General features: G+C 35.2%; 1 protein-coding gene across 6 annotated transcripts in view; it reads left to right on the plus strand.

Annotated features, from left to right (window-relative positions):
• Positions 1-15,169, plus strand: part of EIF2A (eukaryotic translation initiation factor 2A, 65kDa) — a 44,399-nt gene that overhangs the window by 15,336 nt on the left and 13,894 nt on the right. For 3 of the 6 annotated variants that reach the window (XM_012733234.1, XM_004674915.2, XM_012733232.1), the window contains exons 2-6: positions 3,484-3,553; positions 4,459-4,533; positions 10,658-10,776; positions 11,939-12,038; positions 12,341-12,423. In XM_012733234.1, coding sequence (XP_012588688.1) covers positions 3,507-3,553; positions 4,459-4,533; positions 10,658-10,776; positions 11,939-12,038; positions 12,341-12,423 — 424 coding nt within the window. In that variant the 5' untranslated portion in view covers positions 3,484-3,506. The remainder of the gene's footprint in view (positions 1-3,483; positions 3,554-4,458; positions 4,534-10,657; positions 10,777-11,938; positions 12,039-12,340; positions 12,424-15,169) is intronic. The other 3 variants (XM_012733247.1, XM_012733237.1, XM_012733241.1) reach the window with 1 other exon arrangement.

Genomic DNA, 15,169 nt, shown 5'->3' on the forward strand with positions numbered 1-15,169 from the left:
GGGAATCGAACTCATGCAGAAGTGGTTTCAGCTTCTTAGTGCAGTGCTTTAACCCACTGGGCCACCAGGGAGGGCCTGTACCACATATTTTTAATGCAGTCATCTACTTTTGGGTGTTTGGGATGCTTTATTTTAAATGACTACTGCCTAGTACATAGAGCTCTGCAGGGGCCAGATCACATAGAGCTTTGTAGGCCATGGTGTCAAGAATTCAGGTTTTGATATATGAAGTCTTGTTGCTAGGCTGCTTTCCATTCAAGAGCACACTATCCACAGCAGTTTGGCAACTCAGTCTAGTTTTTCATATGAGGAAACATAGTAACCGATATACTTCTAGATTTCTAACCAGATACTCATTTTGCATTTATGTGTTTACTTATTTTCCATCTCCTCTGGAGTGGAAATATCTTGAGGAGGTATATTTATATCTTGTTCCTCATTTTACTTTTTTTTTAAACTCTTATTTGGTGACATAAGGGTTAAGTGTTAGCACTGTGAAGCTTTCTGTAGCCACTAGAGCTTGAATTGGATCCCCAGCCAGGGAGCTAACTTAACCACGTGGCCCATCAGACCTCTCGTGTTGTGCCACCCACTGCTCCCCTTAGCAGTCCACATGTTCTGCTCCTCACTGTCTCTGGTGAAACCTCTCATCCTACACCCAGTTCTTGTATGCATAAATATATTAAATCTCAAAAACAAAAATATTTACTTTGGACCATAAATTGTATAATTTTTAATATGTGAAAATGGAGTTGGTTAATTCTCAGATAGAAAATTAGTGTTTTGAGAACTACCCCTTGACAAGGAAAGGAAAATGGAGATCAAATTTAGAGCCAAGAGTGGCCCCTATTTATCAGCCAGCTTGCTTTCCCATTAACCATAAGAGAGTGAGTGACTTGTGAATAGCAAGCTGGTATGGTTGTAACCATGGATTTCATTAAAACTTGCTTTTCAACTTTTCTTACTACTAGTAAGATTTCCAGTTGATAAAATGGTAACTCATCACTAAATCCTTTCAGTTTTATTTACTAAACACTGAGCAGTCATTCTCTACTTCCGTTTCTGCTATCCCACCCTAGTCCAGCTTTCTATAATCTGTCTGATAGGGCAATGGCAGAACCATCTTGAATATTCAGTATGCCATATCCACTTTTACACTCTTCCAGTTCATTTTCTACACTATTCTAATTTGACTTTTTCAAAATGTGAATCTGGTTTTAGAAATCTGCCTAAAATCCCTTTGTAGTTTCCCATCTTTCATCATAAGCTATAAACCCACATCACCTAACTGATCGAAGCCCTATTTTCTTACAATCCATAGACCTTTTCATTCCTCTGATTCTCCATCAGCTCTTGCCACAGTTTTTCATTTGTTACAGTGTCTTTGCTTGTTAACTGCTAATTGATCCTGTAGATCTCAGTACACAAATCACTTCATTATACTTTTCCTGCCCTTCCATATTTAGAACAAAATTCCCCTTTTTTAATGTTAGCTCCTTTTATCTTTTCTTGTTGCACTAAGTACAATTAAAGCATTTCCTATATTTAATGAGTTATTTGATGAATGAGGGACAATGGTGAACTTCCTGTAATATCTCCAAAGTTCAGCGTGGGTCTGATAGGTAGTTTTTTTTCTCCCCAATACACATTAATGAATGAATCAATTTGCTTTGTTCAACCTTAAAAGCTTCTAAATCAGTCATTTAAAAAAATATAATTCTAAAGATGATTTTGTTTACTTAATCTTGAACTTTGTTCCACTTTAATTTTTTAGGATATCACTGCCATTGGGGACTTCAGTAAATGAATGTGACTTGTCCTTCTTGCTGTCTTAGTTTGGGAAATTATGAATTTTAGTTCATGTCTTTTTACTATAGCACAACTTGCCTTTCACTAGTGACATGTAAAATTTTGAATTTTTTTTTAAAGGTTTATTTTTATTTATGCAAACAAGAACTGATACAGGGGAGTGAGAGGATACACCAGAGACAAAGTGGGGAGCAGACCACTCAGATCTACTAAAATACTGCTGATCAGGGGAACAGCAGGCAGGTCAGGAGAGGTCGACCATTCAATGTGGGTCACTCCCCTGGCCAGGGATTGAACTCAGTGGTTGCGGATAGTTTCCTAGTGCCACCAGTGAGGGCTCCCAAATTTTGAATTTCTATATAAAAATTATTGAGAGAGTAAGCTTCTACAAAGAGGATTGAAATTACACTCAGTTTCTTTCTATTTTTTAAAAGCTGTATTCACTTAATGCATATAAGACTTGGGGTGTAGGCCACAGGTGTGGGAGGGGAGAGAATTCACCAGCTAGAGTAGGGAGCAGAACAGGTGGATCTACTGAAATATACTGCTGAGGGGAGCAGTGGACAAAACAGGAAGTCTACTGTGTCATGTGTATCAGCTCCCTGGCAGGGCACCAAACTCGTGCTGCAGTGGGTAGCAATAGCTTGATAGTGCTGTGTCTTTAATCCCTGTGCCACCAGGGAGGCCCTAGACTCAGTTTCTGATTCTGTGAGAAATTAGAAGAGATGAGAAAATAATGTGGAAATAATACTAAAATCACTTTTCCATTTGAATGAAAGAATGTCCTAAGTATAAATGTTGTATCTTAATGCACATGCATAAACTTGTTAATAGATAAAAATGAATTTGTTGAAGTAGTTGTTTTGGAGACTGAAGTATACTTTGTAGGAAAAGAATTAAGAGGGATGTTGCCTGTCTGGATTTGAGTTGCTATTACAAATACTAGAGACTGGATAGTTTCTAAGTAACAGAAATTGTATTTCTAAGGTTCTAGAGGTAGGAAGACTGAGATCGGTGTGCTAGCATGGTTGGCTTCTGATGAGGACTCTTCTTTTGGACTGCAGACTGCCAACTTCTTACTGTATCCTCATAAGGGAGAGAGTTAGCTATCTTTCTGGACTCCTTTTTATAAGGGCACTAATCCCATTCATAAGGGCTCCACTCGCATGATTTAATTACCCACTAGAGACTCTCATATCCAGATGCCATCACATTGGGGTTAGGGTGTCAATATGAGCTTTTGGGGGCCATTTACTTCTTTTTATTACCTGTTTATTTCTCAGCACATGTATGATTTATTGCCCAATGTACCCTTACATGCTGACACTTTGTAGTTTTGTGAAATGTTTGATAATTTGGCTTTAAAAAAAGGATGTATTCATGCATACAAGAACTGGGATGTAGACCAGAGGTATAGAGTGAGAGGACTCATCAGAGAAAAATAGGGAACAGAAAAGGTGGATCTATTGAAATATACTGCTGAGGGGAGCAGTGGGAGAGGTCTGCTGCACCATGTGGGTCAGCTCCCTACCTGGGGATGAAACTGATGCTGCAGTAGTTTGATAGTGCTGAGACTTAATGACTGTGTCAGCAGGAAGGCCCAATAATTTGACATTTTGACTGAAAAGTTTTTAAAACTTTTATAACTGAGTATTTTTCATTGAATTTCTTTAGTTCGAGGATCAGAAGGACTATATATGGTGAATGGACCACCACATTTTACAGAAAGCACTGTGTTTCAAAGGTATGTCTTATTTTATTGAGTGATGTTTGAGGGCAGTATGTAATAACATTCTGTTACTTTTATTATATTCTGAACAAGAAGGAAAAGAATAGAAAAGCTAGTTTCTTGGAACATTTTATATAATATTAATAGGGCATTTAGTAGATTCTTATTCTCTATCAAAAATGATCTTTAGATTTGAAAATAATAGCCTAAGCATGTTTAAAAGGTTGGGAGAATAATTCCAAGAAAAAGTGTGGACAAGAGTGTAATGAGTTCAAGCTTCAGGCTTAAGAATTTCATCTTAGAATGAAGAAAACCTTGTGAATATAATTACTAAACCACTGCCCACACACAGCCTTTCTGAAATCGGAATGAAAAGATCTAAAAGAGGAAGAAAATTTTAATATGTGTGTGTTTATATATGTCTGTATATATATTTATAAAAATACATATCTAGATTGATATTTTTTTTCTCCAAAGAAACAATGAAAAGGTAAATACAGAAATTAATAAAAGAGATTATACATAGGGGACAAGAGAGCAGCATGCAGGTAGCTTGTTGATGAATAAATTTTGATAATGTATAGTTTTGACTTTGAATCTTGTATTGTTTTATTAAAATGGAATAAAAGAAACCAAGTTTTACACTGAGTTGATGATATGAACTACATGATAGCATGCAAAAACTCTTAAATGTATTTTGTTAACAGAAAATCGATAGTTTGTATTTGTAGAATAAAATAGGTAATAATACTGATTTTTTAATAGATAAAATATTTTGGAAACTAATCACTTTGGAATTTTTTTTAATTTATGTAAGTTCTTATTAAGTTAGTACAACAGTGTATTTATTTTCAATAAGATTTTTAAAAAGTAAACACAAATGCCTAATATTTAAACTTTTTTTTTCTTGTTATTTTCAGAGAATCTGGAAAAAACTGTAAAGTCTATATCTTTAGTAAGGATGGAACCTTGTTTGCCTGGGGCAATGGAGAAAAGTTAGTGTTCATTTATATATCTGTGTGTGTGTGAGAGAGAGAGAAATGATGATGAAGAATATAAAACATATATATCTGTGTGTGTGTGTGAGAGAGAGAGAGAGAGAGAGAAATGATGATGAAGAATATAAAACATAGCTAGCCTTACTTGAATGATAAGTAGTTGACTGTCGTTAATAGTTTATTTTTTAATGTCATGATATAGTTGGAATATCTCCAACATAATTTTCATTCAGCATTTTTAAAGTATATCCCATGCTTTGTTTGCATTATTAGTTACTTAGAATTGAAAAATAGCATATACCAAAGGGCAACTAAATTAGTGCAGAACAGCCTGAGAGATTGTTTTAAATAGTGCTTTAAGTTACTAATTAAGATGTAAGTTCTGCATAAGGCTTAAAGAGTAGTTATCTTTGCTTGTTTACCTTAAATTCAGATACTTTATATTTTGCTGTTAAATTAGTAGAAACTTCTCCAGCTATTACTACTAAAGCTTTATTGCCTATAAAAGTATATCTTCTAAGTGTTGGTAAGTCATTCAAAAGTATGTGTAATGTGGTCTAAGTTATATAAACTAACCAAATTATAAAACTGGTCTTCTAAAAATAGAGTTATTAAGGAACTATATGAAAAGACATATTGTTATTAAAATATGTTTACCAAATGAAGGAGCAGTGTAATATATATTTTTTTTTAAAGATTTATTTAATTCATATAGAACTGGGGTACAGGCTAGAGATGCGGAGGGTGAGAGGATTCACCAGAGACAGAATGGGGAACAGAACAGGCAGATTGACGAAGTACACTGCTGAGGGGAGCCGCGGGCGGGTCAGGAGAGGTCTGCCACTCCATGTGGACTCCTCCGGGGCAGGTGGGAATCAAACTCATGAGGAAGTGGCTTAAGCTTCGTAGTGCAGTGCTTTAATCCGCTGCGCCACCCGGGAGGGCCCGCAGTGTAATATATTAAACAGTTATATCAATTCTGAAAACAGATATTGGAGAAAATGCATTTGTAGCAGTAGACTTCAATACCGTGCTTTCACCACTGGACAAATCAACTAGACAGAAAATGGAAGGCACAACAGCCTTAAAGAATTAGACCACATGACCCTATTTAGGCATATATAGGGCCTTGCACTCCCACAAAGCTGAATAAAAATTTTTTCTCAAGTACATTTCTAAAGGGCATTCTTCAGGATTGATGACATGGACACAAGTATCAACAAATTCATAAAGATTGAAATCATACTAATCATCATCTGTGACTACAATGAATTGGAAAGAAAGCAAGGAAACCTCTATAAGAGAGAGACTGTTTGGTGAATGAGGAAATCAGTGAAAAAAAATACCTAGAGACAAATGACAATGAGGACATGACCAATAGGGCACAGCAAAAGCAGTACTAAAAGGAAAGTATACAGATATGTTGTCCCACATCAAGAAGTAAGAAAATTCAAATAATCTTATCTCTCAACTCAAGAAACTAGAAAAAGGAGAATAAGTGAAACCAAAAGATAGAATAAAGGACATAATAAAAAATTAGAGCATAAATTAATTAAAAATTAAAAGAACATTCTAAAGACAAAATAAAGCCAGAAGCTGGTTGGTTCTTTGAAAAAATAAACATAATTGACATACTTTTAGTTAGATTCACCGCACACATAGGAAGAAAACTCAGAAATGAAAGAGTAGTTACACAGACACGATAGAAATTCAAAGGATAATAAGAGATTACTATGAACACTTAGATGCTAATAAGTTTCAATAACCAAGAAAAGATGGTTAAATTCTTGGAATTATTCCATAATCCAAGACTAAATAAGGAAGAAATGGAAAACCTGAATAGACTAGTCACAAGCAAGGAAATTGAAACTCACTCAAAAAACAAAAATCTAGGACCTGACTGTATCATAAGTAAGTTCTACCAAACCTTCAAAGGTGAACTTTACCTATCTTGTTCAAACGCTTTAAAAAAATTGAGAGCGAAGGCATATTTCCAAACAACTTTTTTTTCCTATTTGTATCTATATGTGAATTTTACATCAGTATTCATTTTTGTAAGTTTACTTTCATCTCTCAGGTGGAGTCCCCATAAAATTCACACAACAAAGTCTCCTGTGAACCCTCGCCATAGGCTTTTGGGCTCTTCCCACACTGTTTTTATTGCTCTCCCTGGTGAATGTTTCTGATTTATAGTTGCCTGTAGGTTTTTTCTCTTTTTTCTTTTCCCTGATTCCTTATTCCTATACTCCTCCTAGTAAATGAAACCAGTATTTTTCATTTACCTTCTGATTTATTTCACTGAGAATAATCTCCTCCAGCTCTATCCATGTTGTTGCAAATGGCATAAGTTTATCCTTTTTGATTGCTGAATAGTATTCCGTTGCACATTTACACCACATCTTATATACATGCAGTCTGTTTTGGGGCATTTAGTTTGATTCCATCTCTTAGCTATTTTAAATAATGCTGCAGTGAACATAGGAGTGCAGGTATTCCTTTGAGTTAATAACCTTTGTGTCCTTTGTGTAGATTCCTAGGAATAGAATTGTTGGATCATGGTATCTCCTTAGTAATTTGAGGAACCTCTACACTCCACACAGCTTTCCACAGTTATTGGACTAGTTTGTATTCTTACCAGTATAGAAGAGTCCCTTTTACTCAACATCCTCACTAGTATTTGTTGTATCTAGTTTTTTTAATATGGAGTATTCTGACTATTCTGACTGGTGTGAGGTGTTATTTCATTGTGGTTTTGATTTGCATTTTCCCCAATTGTAAGTGATGTGGAGGTTTTTTTTGTTTGTTTTCATATAACTGTTGGTCATTTGCATTTCCTCTTTGGAAAAATATCTCTTTAGCTCTTGACAGGATTGTTTGCTTTGTTTTTGTTGAGTCTTATGAGCAATTTATAGATCTTTGAAATCAGTCCCTTATTAGTTGCATGGAATCCTAAAATCTTCCCAATCAGTAGGGTATCTCTTTGTTTTGACTACTATCTCTTGATGCAAGAAGCTTTTTAGTTCGAAATAATCCCCATTGTTTATCTTTTTCTTCACTTTTTTTGCTTTGGGGGATGAGTTTGTATAGAGTTTTCTGAGATGTATATCATGGAGTAGTTTGCTTTTGTTTTCTTCTATACATTTAATGGTTTCAAATCTTTTATCCATTTTGAGTTGTGCATGGTGTGAGGTAGTGGTCTAGCTTCATTCTTTTGTATGTGATGGCCCATTTTTCTCAGCACCCATTTATTGAACAGATTATCTTTATTCTATTGCATATTCTTTGTTCCTTTGTTATAGATTAGTTGTCCATATACGTGTGGCTTTATTTCTGAGTTATTTCAATTCTATTGGTCTGTGGATCTGTTTATGTCCAGGACAATACTGCTTTAATTATTATGGCTTTGTAGTATTGTTTGAAGTTTGGGAGTGTAATGCCTCCATTCTCCTTTTGGCTATGAGGTTTTTGTTATTCCATATGAATTCCATCAGTATTTTTCTGTTTCTTTAAAGAATGACATTCAGATTTTTATAGGAATTGTTTTGAATCTATAAATTGCTTGTGGTAGGATGGCCACTTTGATAAAGTTATGAGTAGGGGATATCTTTCTGTTTGTGTCTTCTATTTCTTTTAACAATGTTTTATTAGAGTCTTTGTATAGGCCACTCACTTCCTTTGTTAGGTTTATTCCTAGGTATTTAATTTTGGAGGGGGGGGTACAATTGTGAAAGGGATGGTTTTTATTTTGTTTTGTTTTTAATTTCTTCTTCAGACTGGCTGTTTACATATAAGAAGGCAACTGATATATTTTTGTGTGTTGATTTTGTATCCTCTACCTTACTAAACTGATTTATTATTTTAATGAGCTTTTCTGCAGAGTTTCTAGGGTTCTCTATATATTATCTGCAAATAGTGATTTACTTCTCCCCATATTTGGATTCTTTGTATACACTGTCTTGCTTTATTGCTCTGAGTAGGACTTCCAGTATTAGTGGAAAAGCAGTAGTGAGGTGGACATCCTTGTCTTGTTCCAGGTCTTCACATGAAGGCTTTCAACTTCTCACCATTAAGAATTTTCTCAGCATCTACTGGCATGATCGCATGGTTTTTGTTTTTCTTTTTTTGATGTGTTGGATTACATTAATTGAATTTTGGATGTTGAACCATTCTTGTGCCCCTATAATAAATCCTACTTGGCTATGGTGTATCATCCTTTTGACACATTGTTGGATTCTTTTGCTAGATTTTATTGAGGATTTTTGCATTAGTGTTCATTAGGGAGACTGGCCTGTAGTTTTCTTTTTTTGTGTTGTCTTTGGTTTCAGTGTTAGTGTAATGTTGGCTTCAGAAAACATATTTGGTAGTATTCCTTCTTCCTTAATTTTTTAGAACAGTTTTTGTAGGGTAGGCACTAATTATCTTTGAACATTTGGTAGAACTCATTTGTCCCATTATGAGCTTTTGATTTTGGCTGATTTTGATTAGGTTTAATTTCATTGTGATTTTTTGTTTAGGTTTTCTATTTCTGCTTTATCCAGCTTACTTCCAAACAACTTTTATGAGGCTAACATTATTCTAATACCAAACCAGGCAAAGACAGAAAAAAGAAAAACTACGAATTTTCCTAATGAACAGATGCAAAATCCTCAATAAAATGTTAGCAAACAATATCCAATAGTACATTAAGAGTATTACACATCATGACCAAGGGGGGATTTATATGAGGGACACAAGTGTGGTTCAACATCTGAATATCAGCATAATTCAGCCTAGCAATGGAGGAAGATAAAAATATATGATGAAATCAGTAAAGATGCTAAGAAAGCACTTGTTAAGATTCAACATCATTTATGATGAAAACCCTTGAAAAACTGTGGATAAATGGAAATTCCTTCAACATAATAAAGGCCAATATGACAGGCCTACAGCTAACATCATTTTCAACAGTGAAATGCAGAAAGCCCGCAAGTATAAAACTAGTTAATTGCAAATCATGAGTGGTTTTATTTAGCTTTGTGTGTGTGTATGTGCACGCGTGTGAGCGATAAAGCTTTCCTAGTAGGCAGTTATTCCATTGAACAGTAAATTATGTAATAATTTATTTTGATGATGAAATTACTTCATTTCATTTTATTCATGGGTTTCAAGCTAGAGGGAAAGTTGTTTTAATCCAAATCTTTTGGTACAGGACAGGGATGTTCTTTCACTACTCTTACTCAACATAAAACTGGAAGTCCTAGCTAGAGTAATTAGGCAAGAGAAAGATATAAAAGGAATGCCAAATGGAAAGGAGTAAAGCCATCATTTGGAGACAACATAATCATTCATAATGATCCCTGAAGACTGTACTGAAAGACTAATTGAAACAATCAGTTCAGTAATGTGGCAGGTTGTGAAATCAATAAGCAAAAATCAGTGAATTTCCATATGCGAACAGTGAGGTAGAAGTAGAAATTAAGAAAAGAATCCCATGACAGTACATCAAAGGAAAAACACCTAACTCAAAACTAAATATGTAGGTGTAAATCTCACATAGTAGATAAAGGACCTATACAAAGAAAACTAAGTCATTGTTAAACAGAAGACACACAAAGAAACGGAAAGATATTCCTTGCTTTCCTTGCTCGTGGGTGGAATGATTAGCATTGTCAAAATGGCTGTCTTACCCAAAGGCTACAATTATATCTTCTAGGGGCTGCTTTTGAAAATTTAATTGACACCAGAAATCTCCTTGCTAATTTTCTTAGCTTGCTGAAGTTTCCGTTTACTCAAATTAAAAAATATGCTCCCCCCCCCCTTGGTTTAATGTAACTCTGCTTGTCTGTTGGTTAGCTTTGTCAGTTAAAGGTCTGCTGCTTTTCAGCTAAAGGTGAAAGCATCTGTTGTGACTTTCTAATTCTGTACTACACCAACCTCATATGCAGCCATTTGGTAAAATTGTAGACATTTTTTGAGTTAAGGTGTTTACTGGATATTATCTAAAACTAACTGAAAATTGATCTTTTTTTTTAAATGAACACTTTAGAGTGATCCATATTTGAAAAGAGATACTAATGTTTCGGATAGCACTGGTTATTGTAAAACGATTTTTCATTGCTGAAGTAATTTCTTTTGAAACCAGAGTAAATGTTATCAGTGTCACTAACAAGGGATTACTGCACTCCTTCGACCTCCCAAAGACAGTTTGCTTAGAGTTCTCGCCAAAAAACACTGTCCTGGCAACATGGCAGCCTTACACGAGTAAGTATTTTACAATTGTAAAAATATTCTGGCAGGACTAGTTAAGTGGAGGGAAAAGAAAAAGTTCTTAACCATGCAATAAAGTAATCTTAGTGATAATAAATAGTGTTTGTGAATATTTTTAATCAACAACCTTATAGGCTTCAAATACAATGTACTCTATAAATAATTTCAAAAGTCGGTAGCCAATGGATAAAGAAGGTATCAACATTAACAATAAAAATGATGTTCAAAAATTTATTTATATTATGATTATAAAAATGGAAGTATGGCAGACACAGCATCTAAGGAATGTGTATGGAATAACAGAATATAGGAAATGGTATGTCCTACTTTTTAAGATCTATAATACATATGAATATTTTATATAACTTTGATCAAAAGTGAGTAATAAAATATTGGCATATGGGCTTATTTTAAGAAATATTTTCTTTTTCAAAGATTGATTTATTTATGCATACAAGAACTGTGGTACATGCCAGAGGTACTGAGGGTGAGAGGATTCACTGAGACAGAGTGGGGAACAGAACAGGAGGATTGACCGAAATACACTGCTGAGGGGGAGCAGCAGGTGAGATAGGAGAGTTCTGCGTGCTATGTGGATCACATCACTAGCTGGGAATCAAGTTCCTGTTGCAGTGGGTATGGGTAGCTTCATAGTGCTGCGCCTTAACTTTTTGCACCACCAGGGAGGGTCCGTTATAAAAAAATATTTTCTAGCTATATAGGGTTGAGTAAATATGATAATACTTCATTTTTCAGTCATAAACATCCTGGGTTTGTTTATCCAAGAGGCATGTACTGTGATGAATTTTATATTTTCCAAGTATAAAACTTTAGTTAGTGCAAATCATGAGTGGTTTTATTTAGCTTCATGTGTGTTTGAGTGATAGACTTAGCTTTCCTAATAGGCAGTTATTCCATTGAATAGCAAAGTGATGTTAAACTAGTAAAAAATTTCAAGTATTCTTAAAATATGTAATAATTTATTTTGATGATGAATTACTTTATTTCACTTTACTCATGGGTTTAAAGCTAGAGGGAAAGTTGTTTTAATCCAAATCTTTTATTTGCTCTGTATAATCTTATTCAAAATTTTTATAAGAATGAATTTTGTTACTAGTGTTAGAGGCTAATTACTACCATAAAAATTTTGTTGTAGCGGCTAAAGATGGCACAGCTGGAATGCCCAACCTACAACTTTATGATGTGAAAACTGGTACATGTTTGAAGTCTTTCATCCAGAAAAAAATGCAAAATTGGTAAATAAATGCTTCAAATTACTATTTACAAAATAGTTTAAATATCTTTATTATGTAGTATTTATTTCTCTGATATTGGTTTAGAAAATAATGTCAGAACAAAATCTAGATCTCTCTGGATTTTTGTATATGTGAGTGTGAAGTTAGTTTTTTGTTTAGTATTTGAATGGAAAGGAACAATATTTTCCTATTAAGTAAATATGTTCAATAAAACTATTAATAACTGACAAGTTACTAATCGCATTTTAACTTATGATGTTCTGTCAAAATTTTTTACAAAATGTTTTCACTTTTCAATGTAGGTGTCCATCCTGGTCAGAAGATGAAACTATATGTGCCCGAAATGTTAACAATGAAGTTCACTTCTTTGAAAACAACAATTTTAGTATGGAAATATTTATGAAGTTATTTATGTAATTTATTTGCTATAAAATATAATTTGTGTTGATTTACATGGCATCATAGAATCTCCTAGTTATGGGGAATATATTAAGAATTGTTATATTCATTTGAATGACTCAGATCTAAAAGATAGTGAATTCTGTAACAAAGATTTTCTTTCTTTTTTTTTTTTTTTTTTTATTTATTTATTTATACAGAATTGGGTTGCAAGCCAGAGGTGCAGGGGCAGTGAGAGGTTTTACCAGAGACAGAGTGTGGAGCAGAACAGGCAGATCACGAAGTACACTGCTGAGGGGAACAGTTGGCAGGTCAGGAGAGGTCTGCCACGCCATATGGGTCACCTCCGGGGCCAGGGATTGAACTCGTACTGTAGTGGCTGGTGCCAGCTTGCAGTACTGCATCCTAACCCATTACACCACCAGGGAAGGCCCAACATTTTCTTTTATAATAGCTTTACTATTTGGTGGTTGCTATTAAATGAAGACATTCTAATACCTATTTCTAGTTTAAGTACTATTGAAATTCTCTGACACAATTCTTAAAATGTTATATTGTAAAGAATTTCAAACACAAAAATAGACACCTAGTCCCTGTAACCATTTACCTGCAACCAATCCCACCTCATTTGTAAATATCCATCTGCCATCTCTTATTCTACACTAAAGTAAATGCCAGACATCATGTAATTTGCCTGTAAATATTTCATGATACATCTCTGAAGATTAGGAGTCTAATCTAAATGTAGACTTCCCCCCCACTTCAGTTATTGTTGCCATAGTGCGCCTACCACCAAGAGCCCTCTACTCCACTACCATATAATCTAATGCTGCCTGCTTTGCTTTTTGATTTTGATCCTCCCCCCGATTATAAATTCTAATAATTGCAAATGTTACCTTTCTTTTTTTGAAAGCTCAGGACTCAAATAAGGTCCTTCACATGTAATTGAATAATAATTGTTTTCCTCATTAAGCTTTGATTTAATGGTTCTCAAAAAATCTGTGATAGATTTTTGTCAAATTGTTTACAATACAAATTACTGATTGAAAAATTAATAATTTGAAATTTTCACAAACAACAAAAGACTTAAGTGGTCTACGACACCTTCTCCTTCCCTTCTAAAGATTTTATAATGCTTTGTTATCAGTCAGCCTTTTGGTATTAAACTTAAATGGTTGATTGAGATGAACAGTTTGAGACCATTCTTTTTTTTTTTAATTTTATTTTATTATTATTTTTTTAGATTTATTCATACAGAGCTGGGGTACAAGCCAAAGGTGCAGGGGTGGTGAGAGGCTTCACCAGAGACAGAACAGGGAACAGAACAGGCAGGTTGACGAAGCAGGAGAGCAGCGGGTGGGTCAGGAGAGGTCTGCCTTGCCATGTGGTCACCTCCAGGGCAGTGGATCGAACTCACACTGAATTGGTTGCGGCCAGCTTGCAGTGCTGCGTCCTAACCCATTGTGCCACGAAGGAGGGTCTTGAGACCTTTCTTCATCACTGATTAAGACTTGGATGGCAGATATTGGGGGTCATATTTAGCATTCTGAGCTTGCCTGGCAAATTTAGTGACCTTGTCACTTCCAACTACCTTATTATATACTGCTTTGATGATGCCCACAGCAACTGCCTTCCTCATGTCATAAACAACAAAATGACCCAGAAGTGGGTAGTTAGAGAACCTTACAGAATACATGGGCTTGCCAGAAGCCACATTAACTATGGTAGCATCACTAGGTTTCAACAATTTAGGGGCCGTATTCCAGATTTTTTCTCCAGAATAACAATCTTCTGCTCAACAAACTTGCAAGCAATATGTGACAGCCCACACAGATACATTTCCAGAACAGATTTGGCTGGGATGGTTTAGAAGAATCATCAGAGCTAGTAACTAGTAGCTTCCATTGATGGCTCATTTTTGCTGTCACCAGCCATATTGCCACCATAAACATCTTTGACAGCCACATTCTTGACATTGAAGTCCACATTGTTCCTAAGAAGAGCTTCATTCAGAACTTCATGGTGATACCAGTGATACCTATACTAATTATATAGGGACGGCATAATTTTTGTTCCCTTCATCACCTTTAATAAGTTCTTTCTCTTGTAATCTTCATCGCAGCCATATGGATTTAAACATACGTGATGTGTTCAATCCATTGTAATAATTATTATTATTATTGATGCCCAGGTATTCTATCCTTGGTCAATTAGTCTTTAATGCTTCTCTATTTGCATATTAAACTAGTCAGTCGAGATTATCTTGTATGTGTTCTACCTTATACTGAGAATCAGCCAATTCTCCAAGACTGGTTCTTTTTTTTTTTTAAAGATTTATTTATTTATTCGTACAGAACTGGGGTACAGGCCAGAGATGCGGAGGGTGAGAGGATTCACCAGGGACAGAGCGGGAAGCAGAACAGGCAGATCGACGAAGTACACTGCTGAGGGGAGCAGCGGGCGGGTCAGGAGAGGTCTGCCACGCCATGTGGTCACCTCCAGCGCAGGCGGGGATCGAACTCATGCAGAGGTGGCTTTAGTTTCTCAGTGCAGTGCTTTAACCCGCTGCGCCACAAGGGAGGGCCAAGACTGGTTCTTTTTAATGGAAAATAGTATTTAGCAACCACAGTCTGAGTGTAAGCAATTATCATTGCTACTCACTAATCATTGTTTCTACAGCCTTTTACATTCTTCTTTCTGTTACATCTGTTTTACCTCTTGCTAAAACCAAC

Source organism: Condylura cristata, unplaced genomic scaffold, assembly GCF_000260355.1.
Source record: "Condylura cristata isolate star-nosed mole 26May11 unplaced genomic scaffold, ConCri1.0 scaffold00003, whole genome shotgun sequence".
Lineage (NCBI taxonomy): Eukaryota > Metazoa > Chordata > Mammalia > Eulipotyphla > Talpidae > Condylura > Condylura cristata.